The sequence below is a fragment of the Pollachius pollachius genome, assembly GCF_949987615.1.
Source record: "Pollachius pollachius genome assembly, chromosome: 4".
NCBI classification, from domain to species: domain Eukaryota; kingdom Metazoa; phylum Chordata; class Actinopteri; order Gadiformes; family Gadidae; genus Pollachius; species Pollachius pollachius.
Genome location: NC_136937.1, coordinates 2,021,241 through 2,041,027, shown reverse-complemented (window position 1 = coordinate 2,041,027; position 19,787 = coordinate 2,021,241). Strand labels below are relative to the sequence as shown.

General features: G+C 46.4%; 2 protein-coding genes across 2 annotated transcripts in view; one reads left to right on the top strand and one right to left on the bottom strand.

Annotated features, from left to right (window-relative positions):
- The window catches only part of large1 (LARGE xylosyl- and glucuronyltransferase 1), a 59,799-nt gene extending 58,537 nt beyond the window's left edge, over window positions 1–1,262 (top strand). The window contains 1 exon segment of the mRNA XM_079734032.1: window positions 1–1,262. This exon segment is cut by the window's left edge and continues 1,031 nt beyond it. The gene's annotated coding sequence lies outside the window, so the exon portion shown is untranslated.
- A 4,882-nt stretch (window positions 1,263–6,144) lies between these two features.
- On the bottom strand, window positions 6,145–13,893 carry cmasa (cytidine monophosphate N-acetylneuraminic acid synthetase a). The gene is made up of 8 exons (XM_079734205.1): window positions 13,499–13,893; window positions 12,562–12,704; window positions 11,761–11,916; window positions 11,145–11,281; window positions 10,370–10,464; window positions 9,639–9,810; window positions 8,138–8,303; window positions 6,145–7,068 (listed from the first exon to the last, which is right to left on the bottom strand). The coding sequence occupies exons 1-8, from the start codon at window positions 13,714–13,716 to the stop codon at window positions 6,854–6,856; spliced, it is 1,302 nt and encodes a 433-aa protein (XP_079590331.1). The 5' UTR covers window positions 13,717–13,893; the 3' UTR covers window positions 6,145–6,853.
- Window positions 13,894–19,787: the final 5,894 nt, after the last annotated feature.

The window sequence follows — 19,787 nt, the reverse complement described above, 5'->3', positions numbered from 1 at the left end:
GACAAAAAAAATGAAAACAAAAGCAGCGGGTTGTCGACCACAACGACGACAAACGTGGATTCACTTTGTAACGGGGGAACGTTAAAAATGAAGGAATGTAGGCTATTTAAAAAACAAAAAAAAAGAGGGTTGCCGTGAGGTAAGACTAAAGTAATCGATAGATCACGCGTTCCGTGATCCATTGACTTCATCGACAACCTGCTCGTCATTTCTTGGCAGCCATCATTTATCCGCGGACTCAAGAAAAAGCGCAAAGGATTGATTCAAGAGGGAAAAACTGCTTTTGGTTGAGTTTGGCACAAGACCATCAGGGAAGTGATTGAATCGATGTGAAAATGCCAAAACTTCTACACCTCCCAGTTCATATTTTTTTGCGGGCAAATTTTAATATGCAAGTAAAAAAAAGTCTCAAATCAACCACCAAGTATTTCAAATTGATTTTAAGGTCAAATATTCGGACAAATATTCTTCTCAAACCTAAAAATCATGACGAATTGGGGACAGAATAGGAAAGACTGAACGGAAGGCTGTCCCTTTCTCGCCCAGGGGGTTCATCATACTGATAAAATGGCCGACAGCAAACCTGCCAACTGTTATTGTTCTTGGCAGCCGGTTGGATGTAGTTATTGCGTCTGGGTTTGTTTTGAATTGGTTCAAAGCCCTTTTTCTCCTGTTGGGATGTGACTGAGGCCCATGCACCGATAGTTTACCATTCATTCAGTTGTCGCTTTTGTTTCATTTTATACTTTTTACCGGTCAGTATTATTTATCAGTGTGTGTTTACAATTCCTAGAATGTCTCCCTCCAGGTAGATGGGGAGCACAAAAGGTGTGTGTGCGTGTGGTTGTATGTGTGCATGTGTGTCTGTGGGCCGGGTGTGGTGTTGCCAACACTAGATACAATTTGTGAGTTCGCTGCCATCTATAGGTTTAAAATGCATCAACACGGATAGTTAATAAAAAAATAAATAAAGATAATGGAGCGAAAAAGGTTCACTTGCCTTCTGCTTTCAATGGCAAGCCCAAATCAATCGTTTCATTTGAGTCATTCTATCATAGATTGATGAACAATAAACGTCGAAACACCCTGATATCCTGACTGGAACACACTGGTCTCGTATTGGTTCTGGTGCTGGCCTATCACACACATGTTATCTGCCAACATGTTTGTGTTTTTTGTTTGAGAGATGGCCTCAAAGTCCCGAGACAGCAGAGGTGCGTTTGTTTTCCGCAGTTTTAATGTCTGTGTACATTGGAATCCTTACCGTGAACTTGTTTGTCTGCGTGGCTTTGCGCAAAGAGCAATGTGTTACCACGGTGACGGGATGGAGGCGGGAGGATGAGGGCGGGGGGGGCTGATGAACCCGCTGCTATCTGAATAAAAAGCTAAAGGAAACCTGTTTTTTCTCTTTTTGTTCAAATTAAAAACGGAGGCAAGCTATTTTATGTTCCCGAGCCAACAGATGTTTTGCTGTGTGCGGTTCAAACTTAATTTTAATTGTTTCTTCAGTCACCAGATTGCAACCGCTAAAATGCAAATATGACAAAATAATGGCTTTTCCCCGTGATTGTATCTAATCCACGACCGGCGCTTTCACTGGAATATGAACGAATCCCCGACTGCCTCCCCTGTGGAGGTCACTCAATGACACCGTCGTTCCATTGACTTGCGTCGTCAAGGAAACCGACCACATCCGAACCACATCGGAGACAACGGATGTGTTTTGCATAACATCGTGTCACAGATACCGTCTTAACAGAACAGTCAATTCAATTCAATTCAATTTTATTTGCATAGCCCTTAATCACCATAACAGTCTCAATGGGCCTAACAGGCCAAATATTGATGCTAGTCCACACAACGATAATGACCATCATTCATCCGTGCGTTGTTACTAGAATTACTAGAAGTCCTAGAATCGCAATGTTTGTACGCTTTTAAGCATCCGCTGGTTTGCATTCGCTAACCGGCGTACAAACCTTGCGATAATCTGGACTTTAAACAAGTTTTACGGCGGACTTGGCGTTCATTCGACGCTGATGATGGGATGATGCTGAGGAGACGAGGTCGGGCCGTCCCGTGGCCGTCCTGTGGCCGCCTCGCCCTCCCGGCCCCCAGGGCAGACGGCAGAGAGGTCGTCTGTCGTCGAGCAGGAGACGAGGACTCAGGGACCGCAGCGGTGTCTGTCATCCGTCCGTCTGTCCTCGGCGAAGGGCAGACGCCACTCCCGACCGTTAAGCCGCGCGCCAACAACCCTGAGCTCAAGGGCGCCGAAGTTTAGTTCTTCATCATCTTTTTCTCTTTTTTGACCATGATGTAAATCGACAGAGAGTGTCCTTGAGGTTTTACTGGTTTTAATCAGACTGAGACGGAGAGAGGTAAAAGGTGAATATGCAGGTCTGAAGGGGAACAGTGTCCACCGCGTGGTGACTAGACTTTCGATTATTTGCTCGATAAAAAGAAAACGACGTGCTTCAAATCAAAACTGGAAAAGAATCAAATGGGGCATGGGTGGTGAGGCTTCTTTATATTTAAATAAAAAGACCCCCCCCCCCCCCTCTGTCAAAAGGCTGGGCCCCCCTTCCAGTCAGTCTGCCCTGTGGGCTCGTTTCAGAGCTCTCTTTATCTCTACATCACCTTCCCTGACTTAAAGGGGTGATATTATGGCACCAGGTGTGAGCGAGATTAGCCATTACAAGCAGTTTGATAATCTGCCTTTTCCTGTGTTTTAGTGACATCACCAGTGTCCCCCTAGATGTTTGCTGCGTGGATCAGTCTACCAGCCTACCCAGTGGACTGTTGCAGGTGTTGCTGATCTATCCATCATCCATCTAGGGTGTCACTCCCACTTGGGATGTCACTTAGGCACAGGGAAGGGCAAATTTCCAACGACTTGTCATGGCTAATCACCCTCACACCTGGTGGTGTAATGTGTGACCTTTTAACATCTGAGCCAGTGTGACCCAGTGATAGTCTGGTGGAAGCTGTGGTCCCAGGCTAAAGACCCTGTGGTCTCCTCTCCCACTGAAGGACCACGCTCTCTTCCAGCACGCAGAGCAGGCCACGGGTCAACCGCGAGCAAAGGTTCACGGCAGGACCAAGGGACGCGCCATCACAGAGCGTAACCCCCGTCCCACCTTTACCTCCTCCACCTCTGACCTCCTCCACCCCTCCCCTCTGACCTCCTCCCCTCTGACCTCCTCCACCTCTGACCTCCTCCACCCCTCCCCTCTGACCTCCTCCCCTCTGACCTCCTCCACCTCTGACCTCCTCCACCCCTCCCCTCTGACCTCCTCCCCTCTGACCTCCTCCACCCCTCCCCTCTGACCTCCTCCACCTCTGACCTCCTCCACCCTTCCCCTCTGACTCCACTCTGAGCGAGGGAACAAGGAGTGGAGTGTCGGCGAAGGAGCATTCGGAGCATGTTTAGCAGAGTGAAGTGTTGATAAACGTCACAAAGAGAACTTATTTTAGGTTTTTTAGGCACCAGAAAACCCAAGCTTTTTTATTTAGACCATTATTTGTATTTTAACTTAAACTTAAATGACAATCTTTTAAATAGTGTTCAACGCATACTTTTTTAAAATTTATTTCTTTAGAAGTCGGAGAAACAAACAAGCCAAGATCCCGATCTTGTAGGTTAATGCAAACACCGAGGTAAAAATCGCAAAAATGAAGGACTTAAAACAAGTGAGACAAGACCATTATTTGTATTTTAACTTAAACTAAAATGACAATCTTTTAAATAGTGTTCAACGCATACTTTTTTTATTTATTTCTTTACAAGTCGGAGAAACATACAAGTCAAGATCATGATCCTGTAGGTTAATGCAAACACTGAGGTAAAAATCGCAAAAATGAAGGACTTAAAACAAATGAACCGAGTGATTAGCATTTTAAAGAGCTGTCGCCTAGGTTACGCCAGAGATTAATTACCCTTCATCCAGACACGCTGAAGTGATTCATTTGGTGTCATTTCACCCTTACTTATACTCACCCTGATAAGATAAGATAAGAGACTGTTCACTTAAATCAATATGACTGACGGAACGGAAGGTTATAGCGAAGGGATTCGAGGGGGGAGGGAAACGGTAAAAGCCCCTAAAGTTTAAACCAATCACAGACCGCTGTGTGAGCAATTTCCTACCATCGTGTTTTTACGGTAGATAAGAAACTTTTGCCTGAGTTTCTGCGGTCTGCCCAAAGGAATTCTGGGACAGCACCAGGTAATCGGAGCTCAAGACCGACCAATAGGAGGAGCAGAGGGACCTGTTGGCCAAACCCCTTCCTAAATTTCCCCCATGGTGGAGGATAGTGGGTTGATTTTTAAATCCTTACATTTAAATCCTTCTTGTTTTTAAAGAGCTCTTAATGGATTGCCCCCTCGTCTATTTATTAAACATGAACAAGATTTTCCTTTAAATGTTGCACAAAAGGGTTTGTGAATGATAGCCTAATGGTATTTTATAGTCATCTCAAATACACACACACACACACACCACACACACTCTCTCTCTCTCTCTCTCTCTCTCTCTCTCTCTCTCTCTCTCTCTCTCTCTCTCTCTCTCTCTCTCTCTCTCTCTCTCTCTCTCTCTCTCCCAGCTCTATTGGAAATGCAAGAGATTGAGGAATACTCATGATCGCGGTCCCTAAACATTTGTTCAACTGACGAAGGGAAGATGATTGGTTGGTTGATTGTATTCTGGTATCACTACGGTAACGGTCAGCCTATAGGGGACCACCAGGTAGCCACACCCACCTCAGCTACTTAAAACGAGTTAAGCGCAAGAGAAGTAAATTGAACGGAAAATGGGCCTGATTGTATAACCGCAGAACGTCTCAAAGACGTCTCCGCTAATGTATAAACTGACACCAATTCACTCTCACGCAAACGACAGAAGATCACAGAGCGATGAACTGAAATGATAACACGAGTTCAACACAAAACCAGACACAACCAGACATAGGACGATAGGTCACGAGGTCATCGAGATCCAGACCGCAATCATCCTTTTTAGAGCTAAATATAAAATTGGGAAATAATACATAATCCACCACAACGCAGATCAGCGGGGGAGATCTTCTCTGAGATGAGTGCTTTAGAGCTTTAGTCAGTTCATTAGACGTGTAACTCAGTTCCCGTTGTGTGGGACATCTGGTGGTGTGCACAACGTCACCCCCCCACAAAACTGAACCCCGCAATGGAAGCCACACAATTCATAAAATAATCAAATCAAATTATTTTCTACAAAGTCCACTAGTTGCTTGTTGAACATATCCCTAGTTACCCCTGTTAGGACTCTCAAGTTGTTTAACTTTATTTTTTATGTCATAAGATGCGAAACTCAACCCCAATGTGCATGAATTACTGCATAGGCAGTTAAAAACAATCATCTAATTATTTTCTACAAACTCCACCATATTGTGGTTCAACATGTCACCAGGCACCGCTGTGATGATTGCAAGTGCTTGATTGGAGCATTTTGTAAGAATTAGATGTTAAAGTCATCCCGAACAGCATGCATTACTATATGAAAGCCTCTTATTTCTACATCATGTGATTTGTAAGGTCAAATATGACCTCTGAGGCGACTCTATCAGGTGTCTTGATGGTGCAGTGGTATGTGCTGATGGTTTACGTTCTGTAGGCACAGGTTTGAGTCCCCTCACAACCATCCACCAGGTAGAAGGCACCAACAAAAGGTTTACCTTCCGGTTAATGTCTTATTTCACTATCATGTAACTTGTGCAGTCAAGTATGACCTCCGAGAACAATGTAGCATGTGTCTTGATGGTGCAGTGTGTAAGTGCTGTAGGTTTACGTTCTGTAAGCACAGGTTAGCGGTTCAGGTCCTGTCACGTGCAGCCACGAAGTAGAGGATACCGCCGAGAGGTAAACTTTAACGGTGATCTCTTATTTCTATATCATGTGACTTGTAAAGTCAAGTGGAACCTCAGAGAACGGAATCGCAGGTGTCCTGATGGCACAACGGTAAGTGCTGTAGGCTAACACTCTGGTTCAATGCCCCTTTCAAACATCACACACAAATCAGATCAAGAAGCTCGCAAAATAATTTGGACCAATTTCAACCGCCTGTGCTGCCTGTTGACCAACTAAATTGAAGACGCAAAAGAATGAACACATTGATAAATAATGTTCTATTTTATTCATTCAGTGACCATAACCATTGATTATCATTGCCAAAAAACAAATTAGGAGTAGATGCGTATGCTGTTAAGAAGATTTCAGTTTGGTTGTAGAATCTGCAGTAGAGAGCATTAACAGGAGAAAGTTAAGAAAATACAAATATTAATAGTCCAGTTGATGCAAGCTTGTTTAACATAACGAAAAAACTTTTGATACACTTCCAAGGTTTTAAAAAAAACAAAAAACAACAGAGATATATAGGATAGAATGCCACGACAAGGGAGTTTTAAATTATATCAACACATCAGCGTCCTCTGGTGGTCGAATCTAGACACTACTCCACGCCAGATACAACTAAAATTAAAAAGAACATAAATCTTCTTCAAAGCAAATTAAGAATCACAAAACAATCAGGTAAACAGCACCAGAACAGAGGTAATCTGAGGATGCTGGTCAACATGGGAGACCAATCCCACGCACGCACGCACACACAATCAAAGCCATGCTTTAAAAAAAACAAAAATCCTTCACCCACATGTTGTCAAATCCCAAAAAACTAAAAGGATAAACCCTCCTAAAATATCACAGAGTTGTGATCGTTAAACAAGACCAAATAATCTCCTTATCGCACAATCGTTTGCCCTCGTCCAGTACACCGTCCCCCGTCGCGCTATACCTCCGTCCCAGACGGCGTTCCTCCGTCCCTCAGAAGTTCTTGCGGTTGATGCGGTCCCGCTCCATCTGACACTTGGCCTTCTTCTTGAGGAGGAGGATGTGCTCAGCGAACTCCCGCACCGCGCCCCGCCCCCCGCGGGCGTGGCAGGCGTACTTGGCGGCGTTGGCCGCCACGGCGGGCGCGTCCCCGGGCACCGCGCTGACCCCGGCCAGCTTCAGACACTCCACGTCCGGCTCGTCGAAGCCTGGGGGAAGGAGAGAGAGAGACGGGGAGAGAGAGCGAGACGGGGTGAGAGAGAGACGGACGGGGAGAGAGAGAGACGGACGGGGAGAGAGAGAGACGGACGGGGAGAGAGAGAGACGGTGTGAGAGAGAGACGGGTGAGAGAGACGGGGTGAGAGAGAGACGGGGGAGAGAGAGAGACGGGGTGAGAGAGAGATGGACGGGGAGAGAGAGAGACGGACGGGGAGAGAGAGAGACGGTGTGAGAGAGAGACGGGTGAGAGAGACGGGGTGAGAGAGAGACGGGGGAGAGAGAGAGACGGGGTGAGAGAGAGACGGGGGAGAGAGAGAGACGGGGTGAGAGAGAGACGGACGGGGAGAGAGAGAGACGGACGGGGAGAGAGAGAGACGGTGTGAGAGAGAGACGGGTGAGAGAGACGGGGTGAGAGAGAGACGGGGGAGAGAGAGAGACGGGGTGAGAGAGAGACGGGGTGAGAGGGAGAGACGGGTTGAGAGAGACGGACGGGGAGAGGGAGAGAGAGACGGGTGAGAGAGAGACTGGGTGAGAGGAGCACCGTCAAGTTTCAATAATATCATAGTATAAAGTCCCAGCTCCCCACCACCCGTTCTCCTCCCTGAAGGCCTAAGGGCTGATTGTGGTTCCACGTCGACGAAACGCAACGACCACACATTCGCTTCGACGCAGTCTCAAACCTGTTTTGGTTCTGCATCAGGTTTTAATAAGCGGACCAATCACAGCCCTTGCTGCTGGGTCGCCTCGACGCAAGGATACAATTTTTGGGAGGCGCACGTCGGGCCCTGTACCGACAGAGATATATTGTTGTTTCTCTTTCTTCTGACAAATGTGCTTATTGTTAGTCTCCTTGAAAAAAAACATCTGCAAAATGCCCTAAATGTAAATGCAAGTCATATTCAAAAATGCTTTTCGGAAGAAGATCAATTGCTATTTCTTTATCTTAAAGAGACACGGTTTATGCGCTTAGTTTCGAAGCTGTATTAACAGTTGTAAATACATTTTAAAAAGGTACATAGATAAAACGTCCTAAAACAAGGAATAAGATTAGTTTTGTACCCATGAACGCCACCACCTTCCAGTCCAGTCCCTTCTCCTCTCTCCACTTCTCCACATCCACCAGGGTCTCCTCTCCCACATGCTTGACCTCGCAACCGGTCCGCGTCGCCAGCTTTTCAGAAAGCACTTCAGACATGTCGTCTTCATTCGACACCAGCAGCACCACCTAGAGGCGAACAGAGGTAGAGCAGCAGATTCGACATGGTGAGTGGCATTTACATTGGTAAAAAATTAAAAAATAAAATCTACATAGTTGAGTCGAAAATAAACATCTCACCTGTTGAGGAGATGTAGTACATAATATACATTCATTTTTTATTTAATTTAGCTTTATAAGCATAAGATACTTTGGCAGCTGCAGACCGTACGGGTGGATATCAGAGCCTTGGATCACGAAGCCTGAGAAAAGTGATTCATTGACTGACACTCATCGCTGGATTAGAAACTGTTGATTCACTGAGTCGTTGCTTATGTGGATGTGGTGGTGGCGGTGGTGGATGTGGTAGTGGTGGTGGTGGTGATGGTGGTGGTGGTGGTGGATGTGGATGTGGTGGTGGTGATGGTGGTGGTGGTGGTGGATGTGGATGTGGTAGTGGTGGTGATGATGGTGGTGGTGGTGGTGGTGATGGTGGTGGTGTTGGATGTGGTAGTGGTGGTGATGATAGTGGTGGTGGATGTGGTAGTGGTGGTGGTGGTGGATGTGGTGGTGTTGGTGGTGGTGAAGATAGTGGTGGTGGTGGTGGTGGTGGTGGATGTGGTGGTGGTGGTGGTGGTGGTGGTGGTGGATGTGGATGTGGTGGTGATGATAGTGGTGGTGGTGGTGTTGGATGTGGTGGTGGTGGTGGATGTGGTGGTGTTGGTGGTGGTGATGATAGTGGTGGTGGTGGATGTGGTGGTGGTGGTGGTGGATGTGGATGTGGTGGTGGTGGATGTGGTGGTGGTGGTGGTGGATGTGGTGGTGGTGGTGGTGGCGGTGGTGGTGGATGTGGTGGCGGTGGTGGTGGCGTTGGTGGTGGCGGTGGTGGTGGTGGTGGTGGCGGTGGCGGTGGTGGTGGCGGTGGTGGTGGTGGCGGTGGCGGTGTTGGTGGCAGTGGTGGTGGCGGTGGTGGATGTGGTGGTGGTGGTGGTGGATGTGGTGGTGGTGGATGTGGTGGTGGTGGTGGTGGCGTTGGTGGTGGCGGTGGTGGTGGATGTGGTGGCGGTGGTGGTGGCGTTGGTGGTGGCGGTGGTGGTGGTGGCGGTGGCGGTGGCGGTGGCGGTGGCGGTGGCGGTGGTGGTGGCGGCGGTGGCGGTGGTGGTGGCGGTGGTGGTGGCTGCGGTGGCGGTGGTGGTGGCGGTGGTGGATGTGGTGGTGGTGGCGTTGGTGGTGGCGGTGGTGGTGGCGGTGGTGGTGGTGGTGGTGGCGGTGGCGGTGGCGGTGGTGGTGGCGGTGGTGGATGTGGTGGTGGTGGTGGATGTGGTGGTGGTGGTGATGATAGTGGTGGTGGTGGTGCAGACCTACCTCCACCCCTTCCCTCTTCAGGATGCGAATGCCCATGATGTCGCGGGTGTTCATGTGCACCATCTCGTCCCCGGAGGCCGACAGCGCTGTCTGTCCGTCTGTCAGGCAGCCCGAGACGTGGCAGAACATCAGCTGCACCACCTCCGGCTTGTCCTTGCCGAAGTAACCGAACCTGGGGGGGGGGGGGGGGGAAACTGATTGTTTGTCGTTTTCAAAATGGTTGCTGAGAAAGAATGTATGGAATGTAAAAAATTCAATTATGAAACATTTGTTTTTAAAATTCAATTAAAAAACAAAAAGGTAATTCAATCATTTCAATAATTATTATAAATTATCTGTGAATCTTTCACACTCTGGTCACGATTCTGTGTTAAAAGAAGAGTTCAGTCAACTATGGTTTACACACACGGTACATTCAGGATTTGGAGGAGTGTGAAATTAGGGGACTGTGAAATGAATGCGGTGATAATAACGATGATTGTTCACCGAATAATCACCTGACATCTAAAGAAATTGTAATTACACTTAATAATAAGTGTACTATACTTGTGCTTTTAATGCTGCACTTTGAATGCTGAGGAGCCTCAAGCCAATTTGCCGTACGCACGTTCCAACCAACCTTTAGAATAACAGAACAATCCTAGACATGCAATAGAAAATACATACTACAAACAACTCGCAGGTGACGCATTAGTTCTGAAACACAGTTCGAGATTGGGAGCGGTTCTCACCTCAGCACCCTCTGTTCAGCGACCGGCCAGTCGATGTCAACGTCGATGTCCACGCTGTACTCTGGTAACATCTCATAGTAGCCCATCTTTCCTCCCTTGGCCAGAAACACGAAACGAATGAACTACAATAGGATATCACTAATATGACATGAATAGGAACATGATATCTTTGTGCTGGGATATGGGCCGCGGAACAAGCATTTAAGCTTATTTTTTAATGTGCTTAATGGATGTGGACGCGGCAGGATAGTCTCAATGGCTAGAGTGTCTACTCCTGGCCTGAAGGGTTGTGAGTTCAATCCCCAATGTCCGCCGTCTACCTGTTGTAAGTCATTTCTTTGTCTAAGGAGAAATCCCTGTCGCTTTAAACGGGTCTAAAATGAGACTAAATAGTAAAACACTAACCAGTGGAAAAAGGTGCTGTATTTAAGGTTTGAGTGTTGTAAAGAGAGGGCAGACAAAAGCTAAGAGAGACAAGGCTATCAAGTAAGAGATACCCTGATTGGTCATAAGTGAGTCATAGGATATTCTCTCTCACTATGAGCCGATGGATGTGGCATTTTTAAACGATTACAATTCACCTGCCCAACTCGACGGGTGAGATCAATGGTACCACTACAGCTAACCCTGGGAGGGAGAGAGAGAGAGAGAGAGAGAGAGAGAGAGAGAGAGAGAGAGAGAGAGAGAGAGAGAGAGAGAGAGAGAGAGAGAGAGAGAGAGAGAGAGAGAGAGAGAGAGAGAGAGAGAGAGAGAGAGAGAGAGAGAGAGATCCTACCTGCATTACTCCGTCGTTCATGATCAGGTCCCTGGAGGTGAAGTACAAGGATCCGTTCTCACACAGCTCCCCGTCCCAATCCTGCCGCCGTGGCCGCTTGTTGGGGTTCAAGTTCAGAGGGGCAGTCACGCCGTCGGCTGCGGACGTCGGCACAGGGTCAAGGGTCAAAGGTCAAAGGTCAACCCCTTAAGCAACGCCCTGCGCCGGGCTCACGATTTTTTTTGCGTGCCCCCCGGGGTCATATAATAATGTGTGTTTATGTGACGGGGTGGGGAACAACGTACGCAGTGTTTATCCGGTAAGTTTGTAAATGGTAAATTGATTGCATTTTTGTAGCGCTTTTCTAACCAGTGGCCACTCAAAGAGCTTTACAATATTGCCTCACATTCACCCGATAACGCACACATTCACACACCGACGGCGGTGTCGGCCGCGCAGGGCGACAGCCGGCTCGTCAGGAGCGGTCACGGAGAGGCGTCTCGCTCAGGGACACCTCCACACTCGGGGAGGAGTCGGGGATCGAACCAGCAACCTTCCGGTTACCAGTCCACCCTCTCTACCTCCTGAGCCACACGCCGTCCGAACGTGCGCGACCCACACCGGGGCCGGTACTCACTGTCCTTCTTGGCCTCCAGCCAGCGGAACTGGTGGCGCCGCACCACGGAGAAGACCGAGTCGTAGCCCTCCAGCGTGATCTTCTCCAGGGCCTCCTTCACGTGGAACGGGTGCAGGCAGGGCGACGTGGCCTGGATGTTGCAGATCACGTCCACCTCTGAGGAACACAACAAACCAGGACAGTGGTCGGAGCGGTCGCGGAGGCGGGGGGGGAACGCGGACTCAGCTCCGCCGCTCTCCTTGTGCCGGTGGAACGTTTGAGGGACAAGGTGGCGTGTGGAATCACAGATTAGAGATCAGGGTTCAACGCTAAGCGTGTCTACACTGCCAGGTATGCCCGTTTTATTCTGAACCTTTTCCCGGCATGGTCCGCGCGTTAATCCAGGTTTCCCACCTTAATGTCACCTCTCGAACCCTACAGATATTGGGGGTTTCATTTTCATGTAAATGCGATTAAAGGGCATCGCGATTCCAGGGGCAGGACTTGGGTAAAGGTGTTGATGACGTAAAATAAAGAATATGTTGGCTTTTTTAAACTTGCAAATAGTTAATCGCGATTGTAAGCATAGGAGCTCCGGAATGTAAGTTGTTGTGTTGGAATGAATGTTTTTTCACGTTTGTTCAATTTCTTTATAATTAATTGAGAAACTATTTGTCATTACAGGGAGACATTGTTGTGTTTGAAACATGCCACAGCGTTTCAAAGTTTTAAGCATTACGGTATATGTACATTTACAGCACTCTCTTGAGGACTCTCCCAACGTAAACTCCTATGATGCACTCTGCTGCAGACGCCCTTTACCTGGGTGCAGCCGGGCAAACTCCTGGATGGTCTCCAGAGAGCTGGACGAGTCTCTGGAGACCTCCGGGCTCCTGGGGTGAACTTTGGCCCCGAAGGCCAGGGACACCTTCGCGACTTCCTCGTGGTCGGTGGAGACCCAGATACTGGAGGGGATGAAGCAGAGCGGGGCGATGGGCACAACGTCAAGCACGGGGTGTGGCCCCTTATTGTTATCAGCGAGACGATTCATTCAAACAGGAAATATTCACTTTGAAGATGTACTACACTTTAGTCACTTACACCAAATGCAAAGAGTTGAAATAAGAAGAAAGGGACAAAGCAAGCTGGCGGTATATTGTTTGACCTATTGTAAGTCGCTTTGGATAAAAGCATCTGCTATATGGCTTAAATTTAAAAGGTAGTGGAAATTCTTTGAACCGTATTGACAACGCATCTCGGAATAAATTGTAATAAAAGGAACAAAGTAGTATACGACAAGAGGCCACACAAAAGGAAGAAAGGCCCCGCAACATGACAAGCATACAAAGGCGCTGGGGGTTCTCTATCAATTTAATTTAACTGTTGCGCCATGTTCCTCCTCCGTTTTCGCGACAATAGAGGATCCTTTAGCTAAGCTTTTTACAACCATAAGTCTGCCAGTGAAACAAGAAAACGTTAGGCCGGACAAGTGTTAACTATTAAAGTCAACTGAGGCTCAATGAATATATTTAATATTTTTCATGTAGATGGGGCCATGGCACTGGGGTAAGGGAAGTTTTTTCACTTCATCACTAGAAGTTGCCAAGAAAGTATCCTAATCAAATCCCTAAATCTAGCAGCGCAGGTCGTCACGTATCGATTTACACTTTCCCCCCATATCACCACACACACCTCCACCCGATCCACAGCGGGCAGTACACAGAGTCCCATGATCCACAGCGGAGTCCCATGATCTCACCTGTCGAACATGTTGGCGTCCGCCGCAGCCCTCAGCACCCACCCGAGGAGCGGCACCCCGGCCAGCATCTTGATGTTCTTCAGCGGGATGCCCTTGCTGCCTCCTCTAGCGAGGATCAGGGCCGCGATGTGCCTCTTCTCCCCGTTCTTCCCGATCTCCATGTCCGCTTCCAGAGGCACGTCTCCCGGAGAGCGACGGGTTCGTTTTCTTGCGGACATGCAATGTTTACCACGAAGTACAAGTACTGCTACAGGACACGACAGGTAAAAGCAAAACACTAATAAACACCGCTGATCAATTAGGAGGAGCAAAGCGGAGCGACTGTACTAAATTCATTTAGTTTCAGTAAATGACCGAAGTGGTGCACCTTTGATCACTCACTGCTGGCAGCAGGATGCGGAGGTTCCGTGTTGGTGTATTGTGCCACGCATGCCATTGGCTGCAAGGCGGGACCGGCCAGGCAAGGGTAATCGATCGCCGAGACCATTTTGATTGGAGAAAGAAATGGAGCAATGCAATGAATACAATTATAAAGTCGTTACAATGCCAGGTGTAGGACAGACCCCAATAAGTGTGAAAATAAAAATCAAGTAAATAGTAACACTAAATAGGGCGGTGCAATTTTAATAAAAAAATGCAACGTAAGTAATAAATATACAAATTAGGGCAACTTTTACATTTTTGTTGTTATGTTGTGCGTCATGTAAAAAAAAAAAAGGTTAAATAATATATACTGCAAATCTTCTAGATATGGATTTCAAAAACTATTTTATCAAATGTCACGTATTTGATCTGGAGATGTAGTTCCAACATTCGACGGGGGAGGGAGACAACTTCACTGTCGACTCGTGATGTTGAGTCAATGTAAATTATCAAGTTCATATGACGTCACGTTATTTTTACTCCACACGCAATTATTTCCATTTTTACCAATAGCGTTGGATAAATTAATTTCCTTATTTTCTCTGAACCGCCCTTCATGTTACTCAACGAAAAATATTTCCGATGAGGTGTGTCTGGAAGTACCCAAATATTGAAATTTGGACACATTTTTGTGTACGTTTTTCACCAAAACAGCTATGTGTCTCAATGGCTAGAGTGCGGGATGAGGCTAATACCTAAACTTAAACATCTCTAACCCTATACTTAAACTTAACCATCTCAACCACCTAAACTTAACCATCTGTAATACCTAAACTTAACCATCTCTACAACCTAAACTTAACCATCTCCTAAAACCTAAACGTAACCATCTTTTATGCCAAAACTTGACCATCTGTAATACCTAAACTTAACCACCTCCAACACCTGAACTTCACCACCTCCAACACCTGAACTTCACCACCTCCAACACCTGAACTTCACCACCTCCAACACCTGAACTTCACCACCTCCAACACCTGAACTTCACCACATCCAACACCTAAACTTCACCACCTCCAACCTGATACCTGAACTTCCCCATCCTCTTAAGGACGGGCTGTGACTGGCCCGTTCGGACACCACACTGGGAACAGTACTTTGTTGCTGACGGTAGAAATTGGAAGAAATTCATCGTCTGCTACTGATGCAAATGACCTGCAGGCTTAAGGGCTGAGAGGAAGCACAACGGAAGATGTCCTTTTAATTGGGACAAGTTGCATGGGTTGGTCCGCTGAAACATTTGACTAATCGTGATTAAAGCAGTGCTATCTTTTCTGTAACATCAGCGGCTAAGCTACAGTAAGACTGGCTCAGCAGTAGACGGAAACTGTTGGTGTGCAGACATAGCAGAATTTCTCTCTCTCTCTCTCTCTCTCTCTCTATAAGTGAGTATTGGATAGATCCTAACTAGGGTTGCTATAGAGAGTCCTTCAAGGTGTTTTGTAATTTCACCGCACAAGTAGAGACCTGCCTGTGAGTCATGGGTGTGACCTTGTCATGAATGACGCCTTCCTCCCAGGGGCCCCCGGGATTACCAGAACTGAAGGGAGACCCGGGAAGGAAGGGAGACAGGTAAACATGGGGTTCTCTCTCTCTCTCTCTCTCTCTCTCTCTGTGTTCTCATCAAAACCATTTATCAAGACTAGCTGGTTAAGTGAACTTTAAACAGAGTAGCATTACGATGATTTATCCTGTAACCGAGATTCAAATGTGAGACAAAGAATGTGGTAATTCCAGTTTCTGACTGCTGAGGAATTCAACGTCACGGAAAGTAAAGGGAGGCAGAGAAAGAAAAAAAGAAAACAAAAATATTATAAAAATAGCGCATCCGAGCCATGACGCGCGCCTTCGTAAAGACGTATCTCCATCCACGTGAAGGTCGGTGTGATACTGGGACGCCGCTTTTAATACCTCCATTCACACTCCTGTTGAGCAGCACGCTGGAGAAACCATTAACCGGGCAAAGACAGAGCATTTCAAAGAGATGAAATCTGAGCGATTCATGACATTAACCTACTTTTCTTTATGTTTTATTGTGATCTTTTATAGATGCTGCAACTTATTTGTACTTATTTGTACTTTTTATGACTTACTTTGTTATCGTGATCTTGTATTGTTGCTGCTATGTGAATTGTTAAGGAACCAAGCATAATGATTCTACTCTTGTGTACTTGTACGCTAAGATGTAACAAAATAAACTCTGAATCGGAATGTAATTGGTCATCAGAGTGGCGCATGTGTGGTTGCAGCCGGTTTAAGCAGCCTCACCTGGCCCGGGGCAGACTGATTGGATTCTGGGGCAGGGTGGAACACCTGTGGTAGATTAGATAACCAGGCCTCACAGGTTGAGTCCGTCTTCACATCGCTCGCTCAGGAACGCTCTGACGTGTGTTCTGATCCCCACCTGCTCTGAGTGGAACCGGCCTTACAGAGCAGGTGTACCCATGGTTACAACAACAACAACAACTACCCGTTAACTGGTATCCGAGGAGCCCGGTAAAACCACTGGGGAGCTATGTGCCGCAGGGCTACAATTAGAGTCCGCTCTATTGCCACAATACGGTGCAAAACAGTGAGCTTCAATCCTCATATTAGACCTGCATGACAAGCCCTAAAATATGCGCCCAAATACAGGCAACGTGCACACATTTTGATAAATTACTTTGTGGTGCATGACTAAGCGGCGAACTATGGTGCATCCTAATATTTATTAAAACTAAGCCTGTTTTCAGAATAGGCTTAGTTTTATTGAGGATGCGCAATGTGTCATCGATTCTCTAAATCTAAATCACCCATCATGGGTGAATATTCAGGCGATAACGCATGGAGACTTCCCAGCCGCCACACACACACACTCACTCAAGCACACACACACACACACACACACACACACGCACGCACGCACGCACACACACACGTAAACAAGGGGATTATGGATCAGGAAGGTTGGCGAGGGGCCCAGAGTCGCAAGTTGGAAGAAAGAGTGAAAGAGAGAAAGAGGGCTGGAGAGAGAGAGAGAGAAAGAGAGAGAGAGAGAGAGGGATGGAGATAAAGATAGAAAGAGAGAAAGAAGAATCAATTTTGAGTCCTGAGCAGGTTGAATGCATTTTGTAACATATTTCATAACAAGTTAAAATTGTACCTGCAAAATGCTGAGACATTACATTTGTATCTGCGTCAATGCTTGAACAAGCATGTCCTTACAGTATAGAATATTTATGAGCATAGAAAACTGTGCTATGCACAAGTTGAAGTGGGACTTTACTAGTGGAGAAAAATCAATATTGTCCAATCACATCCTGATCCCCACATTCCCTCAGAGTCCAAGTCCAATCTGTACGATGTTGATTCTCATCACCATAACAGAGATTCAGCGGTCCCTAAAGCCACAACTACCACATGCTGTGCATTAGCGCACATGAATTAGAAATGATAGGAAGTACAACAGCTACACCCCTTTAGGAATACATCATTTCACCCACCACAGCTGTATGTGGACCCTCCAATGTGGGCCCACTACGATACCTCGGCTGGTATATTCTGTTTAGATTAGCCGTGGCAGCCCCTCATACGTAAGGCTTGCCCCGTTTATCGCAGATCTCTCTTCTTTCTCTCTTTCTCTCTTGCTGGAATCTACTATCTTTTCCTTCCCCTCCAGTCTCCTGAGTTTTCTCTCCATCCCCCCCCTCCTCTCTCCTCTGCTCTCCTCTCCTCTCTCTCCTTATCTCCGACTACACTGCGAGAGATCAGTCCTCCGGTATGAACAGACCCTCCGTGGAAAAGGGATTGAGAGAAGGAGAAGAGAGAGATTTGAGGAGAGGAATATCGGCTACTTTCCCTCCCGCCTTGTGAAGTGGAGAGGTGAGTGGATTGTTTTCTATTCATGACCCGAACGTAGTCTACATGAAAACATTGTGGACGTGATGTCCATCATTATTTTTCCTTCCTTATTAGGAAAACATGTTCTTCAGGAGTTCAGGAGAATGGAGTAATTTACAGTCACGGAGCGTTTAAAGGTGCAGTGAGTAAGATTTGGGAGTTTTAAAAAGAGAGAGAGAGAGAGAGAACAGAAAAGAGCGAAAGAGAACGATCTTTCCCTCAGTCCCCACTCTTCTCCGCCATTGAAAAGTGTAGCAACTACGCACCTGTGATTGACAGGAAAGATAGATTCAAGGAACCAATCAGTGGAAAGATGCCCTGATTAGTCAAAAATGACATGGGAGCGGTCTTAAAAAAGTCTAAAGGGGCTCCCACAGAGGCAGGTGTAGTCAACTCCGAAGAGATATTATCACATAGCATTTCACTCACTAACAGCTAACAAATGACCCTCAAAGTTCAGCTTATGAATCTTACATACATCACCTTTAAATACCTGGAAATCGATTGCACTTTAGGACAGAGAAAAGTGTTTCAACAAACATGGTTACAGAAAGCCAGGGTTACGGGGAATTCCGTTGGAGACCTTTTGAAATCACAATAGCGGGGCAAAGCCAGATGATGGAACGTTTATGATATTGTAAATCAAACCACATTGCACGAAATATCAGTGCTGCTTTGAGCACCAAAATAGAACATTTCTTGTTTGTGTAATTAACGAGACACCAGGTTTGCACTCAAACCATATGAATTGATATTAAACGTTTTCACCTTATCGCTATTGTACTACGCTGTCTTCCTGTCCTACGCTGCTGTACACAGGGAGCTCCTTATGAGTATACATGCCAAGATACACATTCACATAATAGATGGTTCATTTAAACAAAGAAAGATGACAGGTAGGTGGTATTGACAGTGTCCACCTTGGTACATCTTATTGTGACTTTGTTTTCTTCAAACCTACCTACCCATAAATCTAGGGTACATCCCATAATGTTGGGGGCCAGCAGTGTGAACGTACCTTCTATTGAACCACCGAGCTACAGAGAGAGAGGAGCCCTGTCGATGGGCTTCATTATCTCTCCGATAGTCTTCCCATTTTCTTGACCCCTTAAACCGGAAGAAAAGAGAGAAAGCCAGAGTGCCCTTCGTTGTTCGGCTTATGAATAATTCCACTTGATTTCGTTTGTAATGAATGGCTTTAATGAAGTGTCATCCTCTCAGAGGAAGTTGTTCCTGAGATAGGGATATTTAAGGAACGGATGTAATGTCAAAAGACCTCCAAGTCTGCTCAGAGGTTCAACTAGGAGAGGTTTCAGATCGCCTTTCTCCCATGGCGTGGATGTCCTACCAGACAGCAACATAATCATTCGATAAGTATTGATTTTATATAAACGTAGGAACCTGCATCATCATAACTTTTTAATAGCTAGGATGTTTCGACTTGGCTTCTTGTTGACAAAGCATATCAAAGTGAAGTGTGAACACAAATCTTAAGGCGCTGATTTAATGGAAGTGTGGCACTTTTTGAAAATATATATGCTGAGGATTGCTTTGTTATTTGTGCTTGACCTCATTTTTGTGATTGTTGAAAACTAACACTCTATCTCACACTATCTTTATTGACATTCAGCATTGAAAGACAGAATTATGTAGAGATTTGTGATCATCTCTTAAAGCACTTGTAGTTCAAAGAAACGTTTTATAACCTTTGTAAATGTGGATATTTACGAGCACAATAACAGATCCATGGTCCACTATCTGAGCTGTCCTCTGAAATGCATCTTTGTTTTTTTTTTGCAGGTGATGAGACAGAAGACACATTGGAAGAAGCTCAGACATACCGGGACGCATGAAATAGAGCTGGATCTCCCATTGGCGGACAGCCTTTGGAAAACGTACACCTGTTGTCCACCAACAATAACTGGGGTGAATATCTTATTCACTTCATTCTTTGCAGCTGTGAGCAGGTGAGGGTTTAGATTGACCG

What these genes read in the sequence shown, in the direction of transcription:
- cmasa (XM_079734205.1), bottom strand. Translation starts at nt 13,716, where the DNA reads ATGTCCGCAAGAAAACGAACCCGTCGCTCTCCGGGAGACGTGCCTCTG. An exon ending in GTTTGCCCGGCTGCACCCAG is followed by an intron (nt 11,917 to 12,561) that starts GTAAAGGGCGTC and finishes TGTGTTCCTCAG; the next exon opens with AGGTGGACGTGATCTGCAAC. An exon ending in TGAAGAGGGAAGGGGTGGAG is followed by an intron (nt 8,304 to 9,638) that starts GTAGGTCTGCAC and finishes GTTCGCCTCTAG; the next exon opens with GTGGTGCTGCTGGTGTCGAA.